The sequence below is a fragment of the Vipera ursinii genome (assembly GCF_947247035.1).
Source record: "Vipera ursinii genome assembly, chromosome: 4".
Lineage (NCBI taxonomy): Eukaryota > Metazoa > Chordata > Lepidosauria > Squamata > Viperidae > Vipera > Vipera ursinii.
The window spans coordinates 119,681,638-119,703,988 of NC_139514.1; the positions used below are offsets into that span (position 1 = coordinate 119,681,638).

A 22,351-nucleotide genomic window follows, 5' to 3' on the forward strand; every position below is an offset into this window, starting at 1 on the left:
AAGGTTGCAATTCTGGGCTGGTTTTTCGAAAGTGGCCAAGATTTCCTCCCCGAACAATTACAGCGAAAGCCTTAGGAATCACTCCTCTGCTGGGGAGATTCAGGGCCCGGTCATTTCCTTTTGGCCTTTCTCTCTCTCTTGCAGCTGCGGTGTGCCTGGGGGTGGGGGTGTGCTGGCTGCAGCTCCCTTCTGAAAGAAGTCCTCCCCCCCACTCCTTTGCCTTGAGGGGGGGGGCTCGTTCACCTGGATGGCTGGGAAGCATCAGCATCGCTTCTGTTCACGAGGTCTTTCTGGGGGGGGGGAGGGCTTTGAATCAGACTGTTTCCTCCTCTGCTGAAATAACCCACCGTCCTTTCAAGCAGCCTTTCTCAGCCTCGGCCGCCTGAGGATGGGTGGCCTCCCAGAATTCCACAACCAGCACGGCGGCTGGAGAATTCTGGGAGTTGAAGTCCTTAAAGCGGGCGAAGGTGGGAACCGCTGCGAAGCCCTCCGTCCCGGTGGGAGGCAAGTGCCAAAAGCGCATCTCCCAGCGCCCCGGAGAGAATCTCCGTCCCGGCTCTTGATGCAAAGGCCGCCTTCCCCTCCAGCAGCGCCGGGTACGGAGAGGGGCTGCTCCGGCAGACCGAGCCCGGGCCGGCGGTGGGGCCGAGGAAGCCCCTCCCGCTGCCCCTTGAGGGACACCGGGGCCGAGAGGGGCCCCTCGCCACCACCCCGGCACAGCAGCTGCAACTCCGCTTCCCGGACGGGGCAGCCGAAGCGAGCCCGTCGGGGAGTCCGGGCTGCAAAGCCCCCCCCCAACCCCGGCTCCCGCTTCGGACCCTCCAGAGCGAAGGAGCCCCTGTCCGGCCCGGGCGCCCGAGGACAGAGAGCCGGCTCCACGCAGCCCCTCCCGGCTGACCGTCGGGCTTCCTCCCGCCCCGGCCCCGGGACGCAAGAAGCCCCCCGAAGTCCAAGGCGAGCGGCCGGGACGGGCCCCGGAGAGACGCCGCCCGGCAGCGCCGGCAGCAGCCGAGGGGGAGGGGCGCTCCGGGGGGGCTGCTGGGGTGGCGGGAGGGCTCGGCTCCCTTCCAGCCCCTCCGGAGGAAGGAGGGGCCTGGCCAGCGCCCCCGCCCCCTCTCCCCGCCCAGAGCCCCCTCCCCTCCGCCCCGCAGCCTTTATAGCGGGCGGGCGGCGGGGGGCCGGCCAGAGAGGGTCGCCTCGCCGAGCACAGCCGCCGCCGCCCAGCCATGCCCCGACGCGGACTCGCCCTGCTGCTCCTGCTCCTGCTCGCCCTCCAGGGGCCGCACGGTGAGTGGCCCCGGCCCCGGCCCGCCCGGCGCTGGACCTCCCCGGCAGCCGCGGCGGCGGGAGGCGCGGGGTCCCCTCGGGCCGGCGGGCAGAGCGCGGGGCGCCTTTCGGAACGGGCGCCGCGCGAGGGAGGCAGGCAGGGAGCCGCTTCCTTCCGCGGGGCCGGCGGAGGCCGGAGGGTCAGCCCGGGGCAGGCGGGTGGGCACGGCCGGCCCAGGCTGCTCCGGCGGGGCTTGCCGAAGCCCGAAGCGGGAGAGGCTCGGGGTGCTCGGGGTGCTCGGAAGGGGGTCCGGGACCGCCAGTGAGGTCCTGCCAGCCGGGCGCCCCGTCCAAAGTGGGAGCTTGAAGGGGGCGCAGACTCCGCAGTCGGGCCGGAGGGGGTCTCTCTGGAGGGAAGGACCCCCCCTTCAGCCTTTGGGGATTTCGAAGAGGCGCCTTCGGGGCTCTCGGGAAATGCCTGTCCGGGCTTCCCTCTCCTCTAGGCGGGCCGTCCAGGGCTCCGGCCTCTCCGGGGACCCCCACCCCCTACCCCCGGGACGCCCCGCCGCCGCGGCCACCGTCGGCTCGCTTTCAAGAAAGTGACAGGATCCTTGGATTCCTTCGAGGCATTCCCGGGAATCCAGCGGAACTTGCTTTCCGCCAAGACCGCTTAGCATTTGGATTTCTCCCCCCCCCCGCCTCCCCCCGCGAGGATCCAAGCGGGCCTGGTGGCATCAGGCAGAGTTGCCCTGGGAAGGGCTGGCCGCCGCCTCCTCTCCGCCTCTGGACGCCTCCGGCGCTTCTGCTGCGGGGCGCGGAGGGCCCCTGCTCTCTCTCTGTGTGAGTGTGTTTGTGTGTGAGTGTGTGTGTGAGTGTGTGTGTGAGAGAGAGAGAGAGAGAATGGCTGGGCGCCTCTCTTTCAGAAAGTGAAAGCTGCTCTGGTGGGGAGGCTTTCTGCCTGCTGCCCCCTCCCCTCCAGAGAATTTTCTTCTGGGTCTCTGCTAGGATGGGAGGCAGGCACGTCCCAGACCTCTTCTGGGTGGGGGTCCTCTGGGAGGACCAGCCAGATCTGGGACTGGAGAGTCACCCCCTCCCTGCAAGGAGACACACGTGGAAACTCGTGTTTTCTCCTGGGTTGCCTTGTGTTCAGCCAGTAGGAGACCTGTGCTCAGCTCTTCTCTCCTTTTCCTTCCCTCCACTTTCCTTGCTCTGGCCGATCCTTGCTCCCAGGTGAGGGTTTTCAAGTGTTCAGGTCAAAGGTGGTTCAGCTCTCCAGTTCTTCTTTCTGCACTGACTTCTGGTTGCTAACCAGGTACATGCAGCACATTCAGCCAATAGGGACTTCAAAGGGATTTCAGTTCAACAACTGCAGGCAAGATCCACAACATTTCTTTGCATTCCCTGTTTTAAACTGCAGTCTGGGTTAAAAATCAGGATTATTTCGAAGCCGCACGCTCCTTCCCAAGCCAGACTCCTTCTGTAAATCATTCTCCTCCTGCATTTGTGTTCCCAAGAAACCCCACCGACGGGAGGTTCAGCTTAGACCTACGAAAAGCGGAGGGAAGCTTTTAGATGTTTGGGAGAAAATATTCTAGCAGGACGAATCAAATTTGTGGTCTAATGTGGAGGATCAATCAGTTCTGGATTTTAGATCTCCCCTTTGCAGATAAAAAACCTCCTTAGTGGGCTTCCACTATTTGGTTGGACAGAGGAAGCCGTGAAGATGCTGGGCCTGGGGGTGGGGGCTTCAGAGAGGCTCACTTGTGCGGGGGGGGGGGGGGGCTGCCTCTCACCTGCTAACTAAGCTGGGGTAAAAATCACAAGATTGAGGAACAGAGGCATGGTGGGGGCTGTATAAGCCACCTCAGTCTGCAGATAGTTTACATCATAAAACAACCTTTTAAAAACTCCACTTTCAATGTTATGTTACATGTGACAAAAATGTATATATTAGTGAACAGATTTTAATGTTCTTTTTTTTTTTGCTGAACTCAACTGCAGAACTGCAACTTGGGCTGAAGTTGAATTTAATAACTTTCCCTTCATCCTGTTCCCTGAATTATTCTGCACCTCCAGCCTCTCTACTAGCTATGGAGAGAGAAAGCTAAATGCCGCCAGCATTGTGCAGTGCTTCAGATAAGATTCGCAAGGCGTTGAAGAGCATATAGCACAACTGTGTGTAATCCTGCACATAGAGAGACCTGCTTTAATAGGTCGCACACGGATGCAGCATTTATACACACGCTCTCTCTCTCTTGCCTCTCCTGCCTCCTTCCCGTCCCTCTTGGTCTTTCCTGTGTTGAAGGTCTGATTAACTCTGTAATCTGCAAAATTAGGAATCCTGATTGCACAGGATTTCCAACCCAGCGGAGGCTATAATTATGATTAAGTTGCAAGTGCTTACATCCTTATTTTTAGACTTTCCCTGACAATGGATGAGCCGTGCTTATCTAGGCATTTTTTTTCCAAAGGAGCTTCTCTTTTCATTAGGAAAATAGGCATTAGGAAAAATAGCTGAATGATAATCTATCAGTAAGAAAAGAGGACTAAACACGGCTGCTTCTAGTTATAATTAATCCAAGTTTTTTTTTGGTGAAGAGCTCAGCTTGTCCTTGAACAGAGCTGGCATGGTGCTGGGTGGAAAAGACTTTGCATAGTGTAAATTTTTGAACCCCTTGGGGCTATAAAGAAGGAGTGCTTTTGAAGAGAGGTGTAAGTGAGATTTGCATAAATGTTTGCACTCTAGAGCCCTGTTTCTCAAGCTTGGCAACTTTTAAGGTCTCTGGATCCCCCCCCCCCCCCCAGAATTCTGAGAGCCGAGGTCCAAAGCTCTTAATGTTGCTGAGGTTGAGAAGCCCGGCTCCAGAGTATTATTTTTCAGCAATCTGCTTACGGCTGCATGTATCGAAAGGCTAAATTCTTCCAATTTTGAAAACTGTTTGCACGTCTCTAAGTTGCATGAGAGAACAAACTGAGAGAATACATTTTTTTCAACCTGGATGGACACAATCGATGCTTCTAATACTGAATTTTTAATGCAAAATGTTAGGTTGGATATGTTCGCTTTTAAATTTTAAAATTCCTTGCACAATTAACATACTTCAACCTATTAATAGAAACAGGGAGAAGTGCAGGAAATAGACACAATGACTAACGACTAGAAAGGGTTTAAACCCGTAGCAGCAGCCCCGGGGTTGGAGTCAGAAAAACTAATGCTCAGAACAAGGTAAGGATTTCTGTTTGGCTATAAGAAGGATTTGGAGCAATGTCTGAAAAAAAAGACAAAATGAGAAAAGGCAAAATGGCTTAACGCTTCATTTGCATTGCCTGAAATATTTTTCCTTGGAAGAGAAACGATTCCTGGCATGATTGAACAAGGGCAAAATGTAGCTCAAAATTGATCAAGGCACGGCAAGAATCCAGTTTTAGCAAATTCAACTCTCTGAACCAAAAAAATATTATTTCCTTACAGCCCAAGAACAGCCCCTTTTACCCTCTCAACAGGCCGGCCCCCAGGGGCTGGGAGCCCTGGACCCCACTCTTTGAAAACTGGATGAGTCAAGCTGGCCAAGCTTTTTAGGGCAGAGCCCCCTGCCTCTGGTCAGAAAAGGGCGCTCCCATTAGGAGCCAGCATAAGTGTATCGTGCAAGCGAGTTGCACCAAGCTGGCCCTTGCCTCTTTTTACGTTCAGACTTTGGTAGAGCCTTTGGAAACAAGGAATTTGGTGTGCCTTGTTCTCAGCAAAGGGTTGGAGAATGCCCCCCCACTAGACAGCCCAGGGACATGGTGGAGTATATCAGGTGGGTCTGATCCTTTGCCAAACTCTATTGAAGCATCTTTATATTGGATGGAACCAGAAGGATACTTATCGAATTTGCAGATGATTGCAAACTGGAGGAGATTGCTTAATTCCTTAGAGGGGAAAAAAAAAACACAATTCAAAATGACCTTGGCAAGCCCCAGCACTGGGGCGAATCCCACAGGCTGATTCTCAACATTTCTATAGGAAAGTTGCTCAACATTTGTTTTTGATTGAGGAGACCTAATAATTCCTCTTAAATTCCTGTTTGAATCTCAGTACATCGGTCCCTGTCCTGTTTCACCATAAAACAGACCCCTCTCCATTTTAGAAAATTATAGATCTCGGCTTTCTTTTTTGCAAATTAAATACCCCCCCCCGACTCTTTTATCACCCAGAAGGGCTTTTGCAAGCCTGCCTTATGTACTGTATTTCCTGTTGTTTTTGTCTCTAGTTTGGTTTTATCCTCCTCCTCCTCCTCCTCCTCGTGCATTTTATAAGGCATCTCTACAATAAACTTGCTATGCCCCTTTTAATAAATATTCCAGGGTCCCCATGTGAATTTGTTCATAGGCCGTCCATAATGAAGTGACATGTTTTAAGACAACATGATCTGAGCAATCTAATTTGTGTTATTTGTGCAATGACATTATGTCACACGCTTGTCCAGCCAGCACCTAGGGCTTTTTTTGTGGGTAGCAGCCAGCTGCTTCTCGCCCAGTGTAGCAACTTCTTTTACTTCCAGCCAGCACCTAGGGCTTTTTTTGTGGGTAGCAGCCAGCTGCTTCTCGCCCAGTGTAGCAACTTCTTTTACGTAGCACCAGGCAGCGCCTAGATAGTAAGGGGAGGCTTGCAAACTCAGTAATCTCTCTTGCTTTCTGGGTTGCAATGTGCTATCTATTGCTTTTATGTTACTTTTTAATTATGTATTGCATTATTGCCAAGGCTTTCTGCTCTTGTGAGCTGTTTTGTGCTGCTGGTGGCTTTGGGCTAGAAGGAAGAATTCCTTCCTTCTGGCTGATAAGAGGTGTCTGTGGGGGGGGGACATTTTATCTCCTCCTCTGCCACGAGGCAGGCAGCTGGGAGGGAAATACTTCCAGTGCCTGTAGGAGGGAAGCCTCAGCGCCTTCTAATGATTACTCATCCTATCCATCCTATCTTTGATGATGATTTCTGAAGCAGGAGTTGTGTGTGTGGGTGTGTGTGTGAAAACTTCAAACATTTCACAGCTGCACCTAAAGCTAATGGGCAGAGAGCTGAACCGCCCTGAACCTGCAGCCGAGTTGGCACTAATTGGCGGAGCAAGGCCCTCCTTGTGCCTGGCTTGGCCCTCCCTCCATGCCCAGGGCTGCTCTGCATATGGGGAGGGAGGGGGGGGCTTGCCCTGGGCTTTGTGTAGCTGTGAGAGCTCTTTCTTCTCTTGTCTGACTCCTCATGTGGCCCCAGGGTCAAATTATTTAGCAGGAATAACACTGGGGAGGCCAAGTGCCTTTCAGCTCCCCCCTTTATCTTGGGTAATTGCCACCAGTCACTCGGACAATTAGCTGGCTCCTTTTAAAAAATCCGCTAATGCCTGTTCCAGTTTCTCACCTCACTTTTGTCTTTTAAAAACCACAAACAAGAATTAAGGGCTGGGCTGGGTATCTGAGGCCTCTCCTTTGTTCTGCCCTGCAGGGAAACCCATCAGCCTGACTTACCGGTGCCCTTGCAGGTATTTTGAGAGCCACGTCGCCAAGTCTCAGATCCGACACCTGAAGATCTTGACCGTCCCTGGATGCCCCCTCCAAGTCATGTAAGTCTCTCCTCCGCCCCTTTGGTGCCAGTCGGGAGCCCTGAAGCTGAAGCGCCTCCTTCAGAACACCAGCTCTCCCCCCCCCCGCCATGCCTGTATTTTGAGAAGTTGCGTCTAATTAGTCTGTAGTAAGATACAAAGCTAGTATCTGAGTAGAAAAGTAGGTCAGTTTTCATTCTTGATCTGATTTGCAAGTTTTCCTCCTCCCCCAGCTATTGTGACATTTGAGGCCATTCTGTTTATTTTCAGCCGAGGCTGTGTTTACATTTAAAAAACATCACTATCGCTGTGATTTTTATTTTGTGTTGCAAATCTACAGTTTCAGTGTTTTCAGGAAGATGTGATTTAATCTATCTGGAAAACGGGAGGGTGTTAGGTCTAGAAAAATTGTCTTTGCGTTTGAAATGGCGGAAGCAGAGTCTGAGAACTGGAGTGAGTTCAGCAGTCCGCGTTTTATAAAAATCTAACCCTCCCGCTTTTCATGAAACTCAAGTGAGACCTTCCCGAATGTAAACAGAAAAAAGTGATCGGAAAGGGAGACGGGAAGCTTTTATGCCCTCTCGTGGCTCCTTAGTGTAGTAAGCGGTTCGTGTCGTCTAGACTCTAGAAATTTAGATTTAATCCATCCAATTACATTAACAGCATGGGAAAATTATGGTCTTAGAACTGCCCAATAATTGCTAAGTTGGGGTCACTGTACCAGTGAAAATTTGGTATTTTATTTTGCATACGTTTTTCCCTCATGACCAGTGATGAGAAGGTTTTGTGGTCAACGTCCTTCTGTCTACTGTAAAAAGAGAGCAAAAGACGCATCTCTGGTCTAACCAGTTTACACGTTAATCCTTGGTGGCTTCCGCTGAAGGCTTCCTTTGTGCTTCAAGGTGTATTTTGCACGAAACAGATTTTCTTTAAAGGGGAAAAAGGAGAAGGAATAGACTTGATTAAGGCATACTGGAATGCAGCCTTAAGAATCTGATTTCATGAAGTCCATCGTGCTGTTGCAGAGCTAATCATCATTACTTAGAAAAGCATGAAGAACTGCTTGAGACCCAACAGTGCTTGCCCTTCCCGTCCATCATTTTGCTTCCTTATCCGGAGAAGGGAGTGGGAAGGGGCTAGGAAAGAGGGAGGGGGCAGGGCTGTTTTGCACATAAAACCCTCCATTCTAGGGTAGTTCGAGTAACAAGAAAGAGATGAGGAAAGCTCCCTCCTGGATCTGAGACTGGCCACCACTCACCGCCAGCCAGGCAGAGGTGAAGATGGGCACACGTTGGGCGCCTGGCACAAGATATTACAGATCTAAACTTTCTGGATATATTAAAGCCACTGTTTTTTTTTTGTGGGGGAGGCCCTGGTTTCTGTTTTTAAACTATTGTGATGCAACGTCCTTGACTTATGACCGTAATGGAGTTTGCCCATTACAATGGTAAGTCATGAGGGCATAAAGTGGGCCAGTCCCGGGACTGATCCGATTTTATCACCATTTTTGCCACTGCGAGTAAATGCTTCTTCTGGGCAAAGTTGATGTTTAACCTGATGGTGTGTCTCTGGGATGCTGCAACGGCTCTCACGGTGGGCTTGGGTGCCCAGGGTCCCACCTGCCATCACGTGACTGGGGGGGGGGAGGGTGACTTTTGGAGATTTGGAAACAGGTTGTAAGTGCTCCCAGGGTGGCCTGTTGTAACTTCTTTCACTAAGTGACCGGTCGTAAATTGAGGACTTATCTGTATGTGAATGCCCTACACCAACAATGGGGCAATTCCTTTTCTCAAGAGCCCACGTGAAAAACTGGGGCTGCTGTGAAGGGCCAGACGAAGAGGCCCGCGGAGGGACATGAGGCCAAAAATGGCAGCTGCCCTCAGAATAAAACGCAATCCTATTGCACGCGTGACCAGCTTATATTTACGTTTGATTTCTGATTTCCGATTGGCCTCAGGCGGGTGGGAGAGGGGCAGCCGAAGGGCCGGATGAGACCCTCACCCACGCAGGGAGAGCCCCTTCTCTGGGCCCTCGGCTGGCTCCCGTTTGGCAGGGGTCCCGTTTTTTGCTCAGGAACCCCCCCTCCCATTTTTCCCTGGTGGGTAAATTTTTCTACTTTTAGTGGCCTCCAGGAAGAGTCTTAAGATTTGATTTGTATTTGTGGCTTCTCAATTCAGTTGCTATTTTCTATTTTATTGTATTGCTGCTTCTATTTTGATTCTGTTTTGTTTTTCATTTATAATTGTCCCTTGTAAACTATCTTGGATCTTCTGGGAAATAAAAATGATATAGTTATAAAAACAAATCCGTAAGTAGTTGCATCTATTCAGTGAAGAGCTTTATGCCTCAAGTTACAATTTATGGGTGGTTTAGGCCAGCGTTTCTCAACTTTGGCGACTTTTAGTTGGGTGGACCTCACCTCCCAGGATTCCCCAGCCGGGATCTTAAAGTTACCACACGCTGAGTTACAAACTCAAAAAAGAACTTTTTCTGCCTCTCGATTCAATTTAGTCTCTAATTATGATATTGAAATACAGGTCCCTGCCTCTCATTGGCCCTTAATTGGAAATAAGGCATTACTTACGTTTTGTTTACCGGTTTGACAGAACTGGATCACGTTGTCAGGAGTAGCCATTTTTTCCTGAGCAGATTAATTCTTCCAAGATGCTAAGTTCTGGTTTTGTTATTCTTTTACGAAGGAAATTGTAACTTTGTTTGGCAGATTTAATGGCACAACGGATCAAAATCTGCAAACATGTTTGAATGAACTTTCTGAAAGAATAAGGTCTTTCCTCTGAGTTTCACCTGAGGAGTTTCAGAAGGTTTCCTGTTTTCAGGATTTTTTTTTTAAAAAGATGCCTGGGTGGAAAAGACAGGAGCCTAAAAAGCCTGCGCCCTTTGTGGTGTCTAGAGGGAGGGCGGAAGTCACAGAGGTTGGAATAGGATACGGTTTGTTGATGGATGCGGTGCAAATGGTAGCAGGCAGAGAAGGACCGAGATTCTTGCACTGAGAGATTGCAAGCACCGATCTCCTGGCGATCCTCGATCCCTGGACCAAAATGGGCTTAAACATGATTTGTTCCCATGGATTAAAAGGGGGCAAAGCGTTTAGTTCACCAGTGCAAAAAATAATAATACTGCTAGCGTGGTATAAAAGTCGCCTATCCAGTTTCTTTGACTGATAAGGGCACCTTGAAGGTCTGCCTGTCCATGAGATCTTCTGGTGACGTGATCTTCTGGCTGTGGTCCTGCTTTTCATGCAGAGACCCACTTGGTGATGCTCCCCTTTGCAGTCTGTCAGAGGGCATTCGGGGCTGAGCTGTGGCACATAAATTTTAATGGTTGAGAAGTGAAAAGGTTGCCTTTTTGTGCTGGATTTTCCTTGAGGTGGGATTGCTTTTTTTGGTATTTATTTATATTTATATTTATATTTATATTTATATTTATATTTATATTTATATTTATATTTATATTTATATTTATATTTATATTTATATTTATATTTATATTTATATTTATATTTATATTTATATTTATATTTATATTTATATTTATATTATTTATATTTATATTATTTATATTTATATTTATATTTATATTTATATTTTGTATTTGATTTATATACCGCCCTTCTCCCGGAGGACTCAGGGCAGTGTACAGGGCAATAAATATCAAAAATACAAGATACAAAAGTTTAAAAAAAAATTAAATAATTATGCCCGATGCAATAAATTAATTAAAATCAATGTTAAAACCCCAAACCCATCAGACCAGGCCGGCTTGTTCGAATAAATAAGCTTTTATGTCCTTTGTCCTATAGACCTTGCTTTTGCCAACCACACGTTTGGTGATTGTTCTACGATGGCCCTGAAAAGTGAGGCTTGTGATTGGCCATTGCAGCACCCCCTGGGGTCCTACGGTGGTGATTTGGGCACAGGGCCTTTCGATGCTGGTCTCCTTTCCTCCCACCCTTCCCAGGGCTGGGGGCTTCTCCAGAGGCCTCTGTCTTCACGTGAGGTGACCACGGTAGGATAACTTGAGCCTGGTCATCGGTGTCTCAAGTGAGAACTCTTGAGTTGATTTGTTCAGCAATCCATTTGTTTACTTTTGTGGCCGCCTGTGGTATTGTCAGGAATTTTCTCCAGTACCAGAGTTCAAAAGTCTTAGCTTTCTTTTTATCCTCCTTCTGTCCTGGGTCTTCAAAATCCAGAAGGATTTATCTCTTGCAATTATCCTTTCCCCTTAAAACATCCCTCTAATATAAACAAGATAAACTTTAAAACCACACAGGAAGAGGGGGCAAAGCCTTACATGCTTTCCTTATGCTAAACAGAGCCACAGATTATTTATAAGTTTAGTTGTGTATTTGAAGAAAAATTAAAATAACTCAAAAGTACTTCAATCTGGATGATTTTATAGAGAAGCTTTATAATTAACTTCTTCTACTCTACTATTAAATGTGGATGAAATGATGCAAAAATATACTTTGTTGAAAAAGAATGAAATATGCGAAAGTATGTTTCGGATTTTGTATTTTCACTTTCAACTGATGGTATTTAAAAATTGATTTATATTCTGATTATATTGTTTATAAATAGAATTCTGCCTGGGAACGTGGATTGCTGACTAGAAAAGATTAAGGAAGACAGACTGATTATGTGTCTTGTGGAAACATTTTCCTGCATGTAATGAAACACTCATTGTAGATTGAGGAATTGTGACCTGACACAAAAGCCAGCTTAGGACTTCCCTTGTCAGTTCATTGGTGAGGCACAGTATGGAGCTTGAACAGTCTGTTTTCAGAATTTGGGGGTATTTCATGTAGTGAGGGAACCAGGAAATCCTGGGTGAAAGTTTCACGAAAAATAGCCTTTTCTGGGGAACAGGTTCAGCAAATATCAGAAAAGGTCTTTTGCTGTGTGTGCCCTACAGTTGAGGTTTACATATCAAGACACACTTGTATGTTAAAGACAGTTTGGTACAAATGATGGATTTCAGAGATGCAGTAATAAAGATATCTCCATTGCTCTATCGTTTCTGGTTTTTAGTCCATTCTCCCATTACAGAGATGTTGGTTCTTTCATTTCACCTCCCCAAAGTGCGATGATTTGCAGTCCCTCCTTTTATCAGCTAGATGTATCAGTCACAAAACTTCCTCCCGTCATTCTTCACTCTGCACAAGCGCTTTTCTTTCATAGAGAACTTGGGGCAGATCCCCAAATTCCCCAATTGGCCAAATGAAAATGAAAACCGTCTAACTCAGAGCGTGCCTTCTGAAGGTAACTCAAAAGCTTTGGACCTATTTAACTTTAGGCCACGGTGACCTTGGTTTGAAGGTGGACCAGCTATCAATCAAGGGGACTGGACTGCTTTGTATCAGTTTGTGTAATAGCCAAAGCAAGTGCTTTTAATGGTTTTAATTTCACCATAATAATAAAAAAAACCTCTTCCATTGTGTAATGTTATAAGGAGCAGATGTCTTGATTGTCCCTTGTCACAAAAGTCGGGTTTGGTTTATGTACGTGAGTTTATTTTTTTCTTTCTATTTTTTTTATCTTTTTTGGCAGTGCAAGACTGAAAAACAGCACTAAACAGATCTGCGTCGACCCCAAGTTAAAGTGGATTCAAGAGTACCTGGAGAAATACTTTCAAAAGTAAGCTGCGACACCGAAGGACTTGTAACAAAAGCCCCCTGAGTGAAAGAGGGCTGGCCGAAGAGGCCTTGGCCTCAGCTGAGTTTCTGGAGGCTGCTTCTCATCTGGCACCAAGAGAGATTTTCAGTTTGGGGGACCAAAGAGATAAGATTCAAGTGGATGAGGTGATAAGATGCCTGGGTCAGTTACCCCACAGTAGTCCTCACAGTCTTACAGGTAACGCAAGAATTTCACCCCACCCCACGTTCCACAAACAGGTAGTTCAACCTGAAACCCTCAAGCGCTGAAGGTCAGTTGTACAGAGGATGAGCAGAAACATGTTTTAGGGTGTTATTGGAAGGTGACCTCGATATTTGGGGCATGGCAACACTTGTAGAAGTGACCTTCATGGCTTCAGATAAATTATGGAAGTAAAGTAAAATTAAGCTTATTTTAGCAGATGAAGCAGATCGGGTGGAAACCTTTGGGATAATTGTAACAGCAGGGCCAATTCTCACCTTGTGTTAGTGTCACAGTTTCTATTAAACCACATGTATGAGCCTGCAATGCTCCTTTTATATCCTTACGTAGGTATTTTGCGGGAAAAGAAAGCTTAGAAACAGAATCCTTAAGTCTGCACGGGAGAACGTGCCCGTGTGTATGTGTGTGTGTGTCTGGTGGGGGAATTATGAATTTCACAGACCGGATTTCTTTGCGCATTCTTCTGAAGTTGCGCCAGAGCCAATTCTGGAAGCTTCTTATTAATGTGCCTTTGGGTCTGTTCAGATGGTCTCTGCTTAAACATATTTTCTTCCAGACTTTTTACTTTGAGCAGTTCAAGGAAGAAGTTGACCCCAGGCACGTCAGACACAGCGAGGGTAGTCTCTTGGCAGCAATCTTATATGTGAATGTTTTTACTGGAAATACTAGGGTCTTTGTAGACGCCCGACTTCAAAAGAGCTGGCCCCATAGCTGTCCTTGCTGAACTAAGTCCTTTGAATTTTCCTCCACGCACCCAGGAGATCTATTTTTCTCTCTGCTTAAAACTACATTTCAAGCCAATCCCAAATAATGCTATCTGTCCTCCGTCAAATGCTATATATCTGCATTGCAGCCATTTATCCATTGGCAGCTTAAAGGGTGCCCGTATCTGCATCTACAACTATATTAATATAGCTTATCTATTTTTCACTTGTTCTAACATTGTACTGCATATGTTATATACTGTATATTAAAACAATAAAACTGGCTAGTTTAATACTATAAAAGCCCAACTGTATATGGGCATTTATTAAAAATGCTTTTTAAATAATAAAAATTTTGCTTTTTTTTAGATGGGCTGTTGTCAGTTGTTTCATCTTTTCATCTTTCTTTCTTAACCAGGCTGTTGCAAGGACCCAGTTTGACTCGCTTTGAAGTCTTGAAGGTTCCTGCTAAGATATAATAAGCTCATTGCTCACTAATCTTTTTTGCCTTTTTACTTACTTCTTTTCCATGCAACTGCTGTGGGTGCCAAGGGCAAAGACTCAGCGACTCACAACTAGAGGAAGGTGCCACAGTCAGTTCTCGGTCATTTAAGCCAAACTAGCTAAGTTGTGTTATTAAATAGCTTCCCAATGCAGAAGGTCTCTTAAGGAATTCCATTGGGGCTGACCGCTTTCCATTTCAGTTTGTTATTACTGGGATCCGAGGGCTGGAATTGACCTTCTAATCTAACCCCTTTGGACCCTCCCAAATCCAGTTAACTCACAGCAGTATCGCTGTTGCCCCAAATAATGCAGATGGAACACATGAAGCAGCCCCAATCCCACACACCCCGTGCCCCACGGGACGGTTTTACCTCCTCTGCAACAGCCACTGCTTGTTGTCCTGCTGCTAACAGCAACAACCGTTTCCACAACTGCCTCCCAGTTGGCCGCCTACTGGCGTTGTTCAGTTGGTGCTGCCAATAAACCTATGTGAATCCTGAAAACATCGGAACCAGCCACTTTCCGAGAAGACTTTGTGATCAGTGCCAGGAGCCCTTTGTGAAACTGCTGACCCCAACAGGGTCGCAGCAGGACTCTGGTGGGTGCTAACCCCCCCCCAGCCCTTTCATGCCCTGAACAGCCTTTTTGAGTGACAGGGGAAGGGCAACTTGCAGCTCGGCTTCTCAATGTCTTAGGACCAAATTAGCCTCCCAGATAAGAGCTATCACTGCAGCTGCTGGCCCCAGTGTGGGCTTTTTCCTGTCTCTGCTCCCAAATTATCCTTGTGATCCACTTGGCAGCCTCTGGGGCTGCACTGACTTTAACACCCCCACCTGCCCAGTGTGACTGGCACTGCTGTTTTGCGCCACGATTATGTATCTCTGAGTTCAAAATAAAAGTCACACAATGCTCTGCCTGGAAAATTTCAAAGAAGTCAGCTGCCTGTATTAAAATACAGTTAATAGCGATACACAAAGCCACTTAAGGAAGTCCCTGGCACAGCAACTCCCAGAGAGGTTAATGAGATTACACCAAAGTTGACGCGTTTTGGCGAGTTAATATAAAAGTGACTTTGCCGCTCAGTGCAGTTTGCTTTCTTCTCTGACAGGTGTCTGTCAAATATCCAAGTGAATCACAGACACTTGCTGGCCGTGACCCTGAGCTGAGAAAGAGGAAGCAGAGTTGTGCCTTTTTGGTGTGTTATGTTAAGATTAGCTTTCCACGATTCCTCTACTGTTGTTCTGTACATTGTGAAGAGCCGTGGCGGCGCAGTGGTTAGAATGCAGCATTGCGAGCTAATTCACTGCCCGTTGCCAGCAGTTCGATCCTGACTGGCTTAATGTTGACTTGGCCTTCCATCCTTCCGAGGTCGGTAAAATGGGGACCCAGATTGTTGGGGGGCAAGAGGCTTTGTAAGCTGCTTAGAGAGGGCTGTGAAGCGCGGTGGGTTGGTGTATACGTCTAGGCGCCTTCGCTCTTGCTGTTCCTCTTTGCATACGTTGCACCCCAAACCCTAACCCTTCCTCAGCAGAGGGAAAGCGGCACCAGCAAGAGAAAAGAATCCGGACTGAGGCATCGGCGGCTCCCCTTGAGCTTTCTCTAGCCCAGGAGAGTCGGGCGAGAGTGGGAGGAAGGTCCCAGGGGAGCCACTTCAGTGGGGGACGGCTTCTAGAAAGCAGCTAGGCAGCTGTGCGGGCAGAGAACGGTCCCCTTGCTTCATCCCTGCAGTTCCTTCTACTTGCTACAGAAATCTCTTCCTCCCTGGGACTTTAGTTTCCTCAACGTTGGACTCCCCAATTGGTGTTTTTTTTGGGGGTGGTGGTGGAGGTTAGGCAGATACTCCTCTTTTAATGACCCAGATACCACCAAAGTCCAAATCACACTAAAGGAAGAGCTTTACTTTCCTCACTTAAAATTAAAAAAAGTATACTTTTACACTTCAGAACTTAAAATTAGGAAGCTTTACAAATAAAACTTTGGCAACGGATTCAGTTCTGTGCCCTCTTCTCAGAAGTGCGCCCGGTTCTGTTACGCTAGAAGTCCTTCAAGGTTTCATTTATAGTTGAAATAACCTCCCCAAATGTAGAAAATTCTTTGAATGGAGCACATCTTCTGGCTGGCTCCAAGGACCTATCTAGATGGTTTTCTGGACGTGGAAGTAGTTTTCTTTCAACCTTTGGGATGCTACTTTGAGTTTTTAGTCCAGTCTACAGCCTGCAACATACAAGAAGCTGACCTCTGCTTATCTTTGCTTTTTTATACCAGCCGAGATCAGCGGAGGTCCTTCACTCGCCAAACGGGAAGGCATGAAGGACCCTCTTGATTGTGACATATGTGTCAAGTTGCACTCCCAACGTGCACTGGCCATCTTTGCTCTGAGGGGATCTTCATATCTAGACCTAGAAGGTTCCGTGAAGAAGCCCTCCAGTTTTGAAAGGCAGCAGAAAACAACTTAAAATAAATAAAAGGCACACAAAGGCCCTTTCCAAAGAGATTCCCAGTATAAATAGGAATGTCAGGTGGTTACTCGGTTCATTAAAACAGAGCTACTAACCAGCTATGTTCATACAATAGTTAAACCAGGTTTACTGAATTAATTTGATTTCTGAGATCACATCATGCCCTGAAAAATAAACTAACCAAGCTAATCCATATAGTAGCCGAAAGGACTGAGCTTTACCTAATCTAACCTTAATCAAACTTGGCATGCATCCATTTGCTACCTCTTCAATTATTTAAGGGTCTTGTGTGAACACAGCCACTCTCTCCTCCTTTGGTAGTGGGCTAAATACCAGTAGTGTCCAAGTGGGGCTTAATTCTGAATTCTGCTGTGAACAAAATTGGAATCGACGTTAGCCAGCAATGGCTTCGTATTTTGTAAGTGGGGGTGGCAAATTGCTTTCCTGTTCATCGGCCCTGTGTGTCCAAGTTGGCATTTCCGCTCCAACGTCTCCCGTGGGCACTGTGCTTAACGGACTCTTCCTCTCTTCTTTGCCAACAGGAGAGCCAAGATGTAAGCGAGGAGCAGTGCTGGCTGCGGGATGCTTCTCCGTAGGATCCAGAGACATCCACCCCCCACGCAGCCCCCTCTCCTGGGCACCCCCTCCACGGAGGAGAGCCCCCGTGGCTCAGGGCTTGAACGGTGGAGTTCCTGGCGCTCCCTGAGGCTCCACGGTTGCCTGAGTCCCTGATTTGCACAGAAACGCCTTGTCTTTGCCAATATTGTCTGATGTAGCAGGATCTGCTTGATTTTTTTATTTTATTTTTTTATCACTAACTTCAAGAGCAGCAAGTTGTATGAAACAGAGCATTAATCCTCTTCTGCTGTGCAGGATCTGGGCACTGACCCCCCCCTTGATATGTTTGCATGGGGGAGAAGGAGGGAGGGGGGGAGAATTGTTCGAAGGGTGGAGTGTGATGGCCAACACTGTGTTTGTTGTGTTAATGGCTCCTCTTTGCATGTGCAAGAGTCACAGCTGAGGTTTCAGGCAGCGGGGAAGGTGTCCAGGTACACTCCAACGTTTCATGAAGGAAGACGGAAAAAACATAATTTTTAGAGAGTGAGAGACATAGAAAGAATTTCCAATCTCCACACTCAGAATCAAGAGAATGGGTGCATGTAGAATATTTTTATTTCTTCTCAGGGAACCCTGTCTGCCATGTGACCAAATTTTATGAATCACAAGCTTAATGATTTTCATTGTAGCCATTGCTAAGATACTGTGGATTATAAACATTTTTACAAGGGAGCTTTGTGGAGTTTGACCCTGGTCCAAATAGCAATTTTTTTTTAGTTGTGGTGTGGTAAAAAATAGCTTTTGAAAATCAGCCTTTATTACTTTAAGTACAAAGCAAGATGTCCGCACAGCCATTTTCCTTTACTTAAGAAGGAAAGTGAGTACGCAATCCGTACCAGAGTGAACAGAGAGATACTTCTAATCCTTCCTCCCTCTTTCAATCACCCAAAGAGCACTAACCAACTGCAGCCCAGCAGAAGAGAGTGGTGGCTGAGGAATCCTTTCTCTGGGAGCAGAGAATCAGGACTCTGGTGGCCTTTAAATGCAACTAAAATGCAAAAATATTTACTTTCATGTTCAAATTGAAATGCCAGAGATAAATGCCAGTTAGTACTAGGTCATCTGTCTTAATCAGCATCTTCAAGTATATTTTCCCAGTATTTTCCACCTACAAATTCAATGTACCAAAGAAGAGACACATCATTGTTACTGTTGTTGGAAGAATCGTAAAATGTTTTGCTAGTATGGTTCACTTTTTGTGGGTTTCCCTCCCCAAAATAAACTCTGCAATGAGTTTTCAGCAGCTATAATGGAAAAATGGCAATCTAGGCAGTTTCAGATTGTTCAGCAATGACTTAAACCGGTGTTTCTTCACCTTGCAACTTTAAGATCTCTGAACTTCATCTCCCAGAATTCCCCAGCCAACATGACTGGCTGGGGACTTCTGGGAGTTGAAGTCCAAAGAGTTTAAAGTTGCCAAGGTGGAGAAACAGTGACTTAGATAGTGGGACTTGTGGGGGTATCATTGTGGAGTGGTGGGGGTTCAATTATATCTAACACTGCAGGCACGTGCACATCACATACACACTTGCAACCTTCTAGTCGTAGCCATTCCACACACAGTTACATGCTTCTGGCCCTCATGGATATAATAAGATTATTCTGCATATTCTGCTACTGTCCTAAATACACTTGGCAAAGTGAAACACTATTCAACTCAAAGTAATCCAACCTTACTTTGGATTGTGTAAGATTATATTAATAATAGGAATTTGCTGGGCAGGTAGTACCTTTGGAGGCTATGCTACATATTGGGAGTGCTAATTAATACTTCCTATTCTTAATATATGCTTTTACTAAAGAGTAAATGAATTTAACATTGAAAAAACATCTAGGGATGCACAGGGTTGAAATTCCAGATGCTCCAAAGTTATCAATATTTTTCTTTCTCAGTAACCTTATTTTTAAAAAGGCACAGAAAACTGCAAGAGATCGGAGGTTTCAGCAGAGACTTAGATAAGGTTAAAAAAACTGGCTCATTCCTGGCTCATTGCAGAAACCATGCTGGTTCCACTGGGGGGGGGCGTGTGGTGCTTACGAGAGGCTCCTGGTGTTACCCCTCGGCCCACATTCGTGCAGCAGTTCCAAAATCCCTCGTAAGAGACGGGTTGGGGTGCCTGACCTGCCGTCTCTTAGGAGAGAGAAAAGGAGGCATGTGAGAGAGAGAGGGAAGAGAACCGGATGAAGCCCTGTGGCCCGTCTCGGCCCCATCCTGAGGCACGCCAGCGGGGACTCCCTCGGAGGAAAGCAACTCGCACACCTGGAAGGAAGATCGGATCCGAGTTTGGCCACAGGGACCATGTTCAGGGCAAGCAGTGAGTGAGCGAGTGATGCTGTCGTTCTATGAATGGTGTAGTTAGCATGCCCGCAGGTTTTCCCAAAATAATGTGAAAAAGACTTTTAATTGTGAAAGGAAAATGTATAACTACTTCATGCTACTTGTTTTGTAAATACTATATTTTTGCAAAGTATGTAAGCACTTGTTAATTTTCTTAATAAAGTTTGTACTCAGTTCTAGGTGTTTTTGCCCCGTAAGTCGTTTACATCTCTGTGTCAGATCCCTACAGACCAGCGTTATTCTGTGTTTGCTGCAGGGCAGCGTATTTTTCACTGCTATTCCTGAGGGCATTTTAAAGGGTCAGGATTTCCCTGAGTCACACTGATGTTGTAAATCTAGACCAATTTTTTTGTCAGACTTAGCAACTTTAAGGTGTCCTCATTACACGTCAGAGATGGAGTAGAAGATGCTGCTGTTTGTACAGCTTTAAGGTGACACTCCGGGACCCCTAATCGGTGGATCACTTAGCTAAAACCCCAGTTCTCATCAACATCAACCGTTGGTTGAAAAGTCCCTTTCAGTTGGCATGCACGTTTCCCCTGTGTACTGTTTTTCTTTTTCCCAACATACTACCTCCTCTTACTCACTGAACATTTAAAAAGAATTGTTATAGATTGACGACTAGGAGTTCAGCAAAGATTTAAAGGTTATTTTTAAAGTCCTTTGGCTGCCATCTAGTGGTTACCCTATTTGTGCAGCTGAAGTGGAACCTTGAATAAATATCAGCCCTGCCAGGTAAACCTGACAGGAAACACAAGCAGGTGAGCTAAATCTGCTTTAAGGATACATTAACACAGCCTGGCAAGTCCGAAGTACAAACCTCCCACCATGCCTTGTAATTGCCTGGTCCTTTGGGGTGGGGCCCTTCCTATGTTTCTTTCCTGGGCCGCCCCTGGCTCCCTCCACCCATTGCATTGCGATAGAGGTTGAAGAGCTGAAGTGTGAGAAAGGACGCTTGCTGGGGAAACGGGTGCAGGGCCTGTGGCCTGCACTAAATGCGACCTTCGGGGAGCGAGGTCAGGAAGCCAGGTCTTCTCTAAGAGCAGCAGATGCTGGAAAAGGAAGCTACAGAGGTAGGAGAGCCGAGTTCTCCCAATGCAGCCAGGGAACCCCAATGCAGCCAGGGAACGTCTGGTGAGGCCTGGGCTTCGCAGCCATCCCAGCACGGTAGAAGAAGCGCCAGGCGAGGTTGCAGCCCTCCGCTGATCTTAAGGTCCTTCAAAAGCTCATCTGCCCGAAGGGCTCCTCCTGCTGGAGGCCTCAGTAATTGGCCTCTTCCTGCATTTGCTTCTGTTTACCTCAAAACAGCAAAGCTACTCAACTCCTATTTCGACTCAAAGTTTTCTAACGTGAACATTTTTATATACACATCTACCTACACGCAGTATTATATATTTATTGTTCTTATTTTAGTTTTTGCTGTTTTGCTTTTCCCCTTTCCCTTTTTAATTAAACTATTGTTTCAATTCTTTTTCTTCTTATTTTATATTATTAAATCACATTTAATAAACCATATATATGATTATTGATAAAGGCAAAAGACCCCTTCGTTGCATCCAAACATTGTGAAGGGGCGATCGAAAGAGCAGGCTTGAAGCTTGAGTTTGGGAGAAATACGGACAGGAAATGCTTCGTATTATTTCTCCGAGAGCAGATGAATTCCATCTGAGAGCACAGAAGCAGCCAGCAGATGGTCTGGCCAAGCCATGAATATCAGTGAGAGATAATAATACATTTTTGATGTGTCGTGACTGAGTAATCCTAGAGAACTGAGGAGAACAAATGTTCCAGTTTTTTAAAAAAAGGGAAAAGAAGAATTTTAACTACGGAGAGTCCATCGATAGCTGAAAAAACACTGTTGTCTTCTTTGACTCCTAGGCCCTCCTGAGTCATTTTGAGCAACCTCAAAGTTGAATTAAACAGATAAAATAAATCAGTATCCCGAGGTAGGCAGAGAGGAGGTCGATTCTGAAGAGCGAGGCGAGCCCAGCCGTGTCTTACGGCTCTCAGCACCCTGGAGAGTTCCCGGCGGGGCCCGGCGTGTCGCCGGCAGAGCTGTTCCTCCAGCACCTGCCCGCCCTCCGCTAAAGCCGCTTTGCCCTCCGCCGGCCGCTGACCCTGGGCCGGACGCTTTCTTCGGACACGCTGGCCGCTGACGCGGAAGCGCCCGAGGAAAGCGCCCCTTAGGCCGGCACAGCATAAGCAGGAAAGGCCCCGGACTCTTCTGGATTAACAGGCCGTCGTCGCACTCCAAATGTTTCTTTTCAGGTCTTTTCTAGTTTAAGTTTTATTATTATCTGAGTCGGCCCTGTGCCTCCATCCCGCTAGTTCCACTCCTTGTCCGCCATCCGCCTCTGCTGGGCCTTTTCTTGGCTTGACTTCCTGTCTTGGGCCTAAGCCAGTTCAACGATGGGGGGGGGCGTGGAGTGGTTCATTCTTTTTAAAAAGGGGGGCAATGAAGAGTTCCCCGCTTCCTTCAAAGGGTGAAGACCTAGCTGGATTTTGCTAGCCGCTAATGCTTATCACCACGGATTAGTAAGCGCTGAAGAAATAAGGCTCAAATTCCTCATGCAGAATTCTTCCATATCCTTAGTTTCCGGGATGAAGATTCAACCCCAGCAGGGTATCACACACTTTGTCCACAGATTCCGTGGTGTTTCTGTGACCAGCTTCTCTGCCAGCCACAAGCAGTTCATTTCTTCATTTCTGGTACAGCTACAAGCTCCGCTGATGCTCCAGTTCTGGCTTGGACTCAATAAACATTTCTCCTCCTCCTCCCAGGTAAAGCCACACACACACACACACACACACACACACACACACACACACACAGAGAGAGAGAGAGAGAGAGAGAGAGAGAGAGAGAGAGAGAGAGAGAGAGAGAGAGAGAGATCTTCCTTTTGAAACTTTGGGAAGAGAGAGGTGTCCTTACAGAAGTTTTCAAAAATAGAGCGAGATTAAATATGTGTCCAAACTTTCAAGCTGGCTAGCCTGTAAT

General features: G+C 47.0%; 1 protein-coding gene across 1 annotated transcript; it reads left to right on the top strand.

The window, feature by feature from the left end:
* Positions 1-1,137: 1,137 nt before the first annotated feature.
* On the top strand, positions 1,138-19,521 carry CXCL12 (C-X-C motif chemokine ligand 12). The gene is made up of 4 exons (XM_083361780.1): positions 1,138-1,287; positions 6,740-6,857; positions 12,404-12,490; positions 16,940-19,521. Exons 1-4 carry the CDS (start codon positions 1,227-1,229, stop codon positions 16,953-16,955), a joined length of 282 nt encoding a protein of 93 aa, XP_083217906.1. The 5' UTR covers positions 1,138-1,226; the 3' UTR covers positions 16,956-19,521.
* Positions 19,522-22,351: the final 2,830 nt, after the last annotated feature.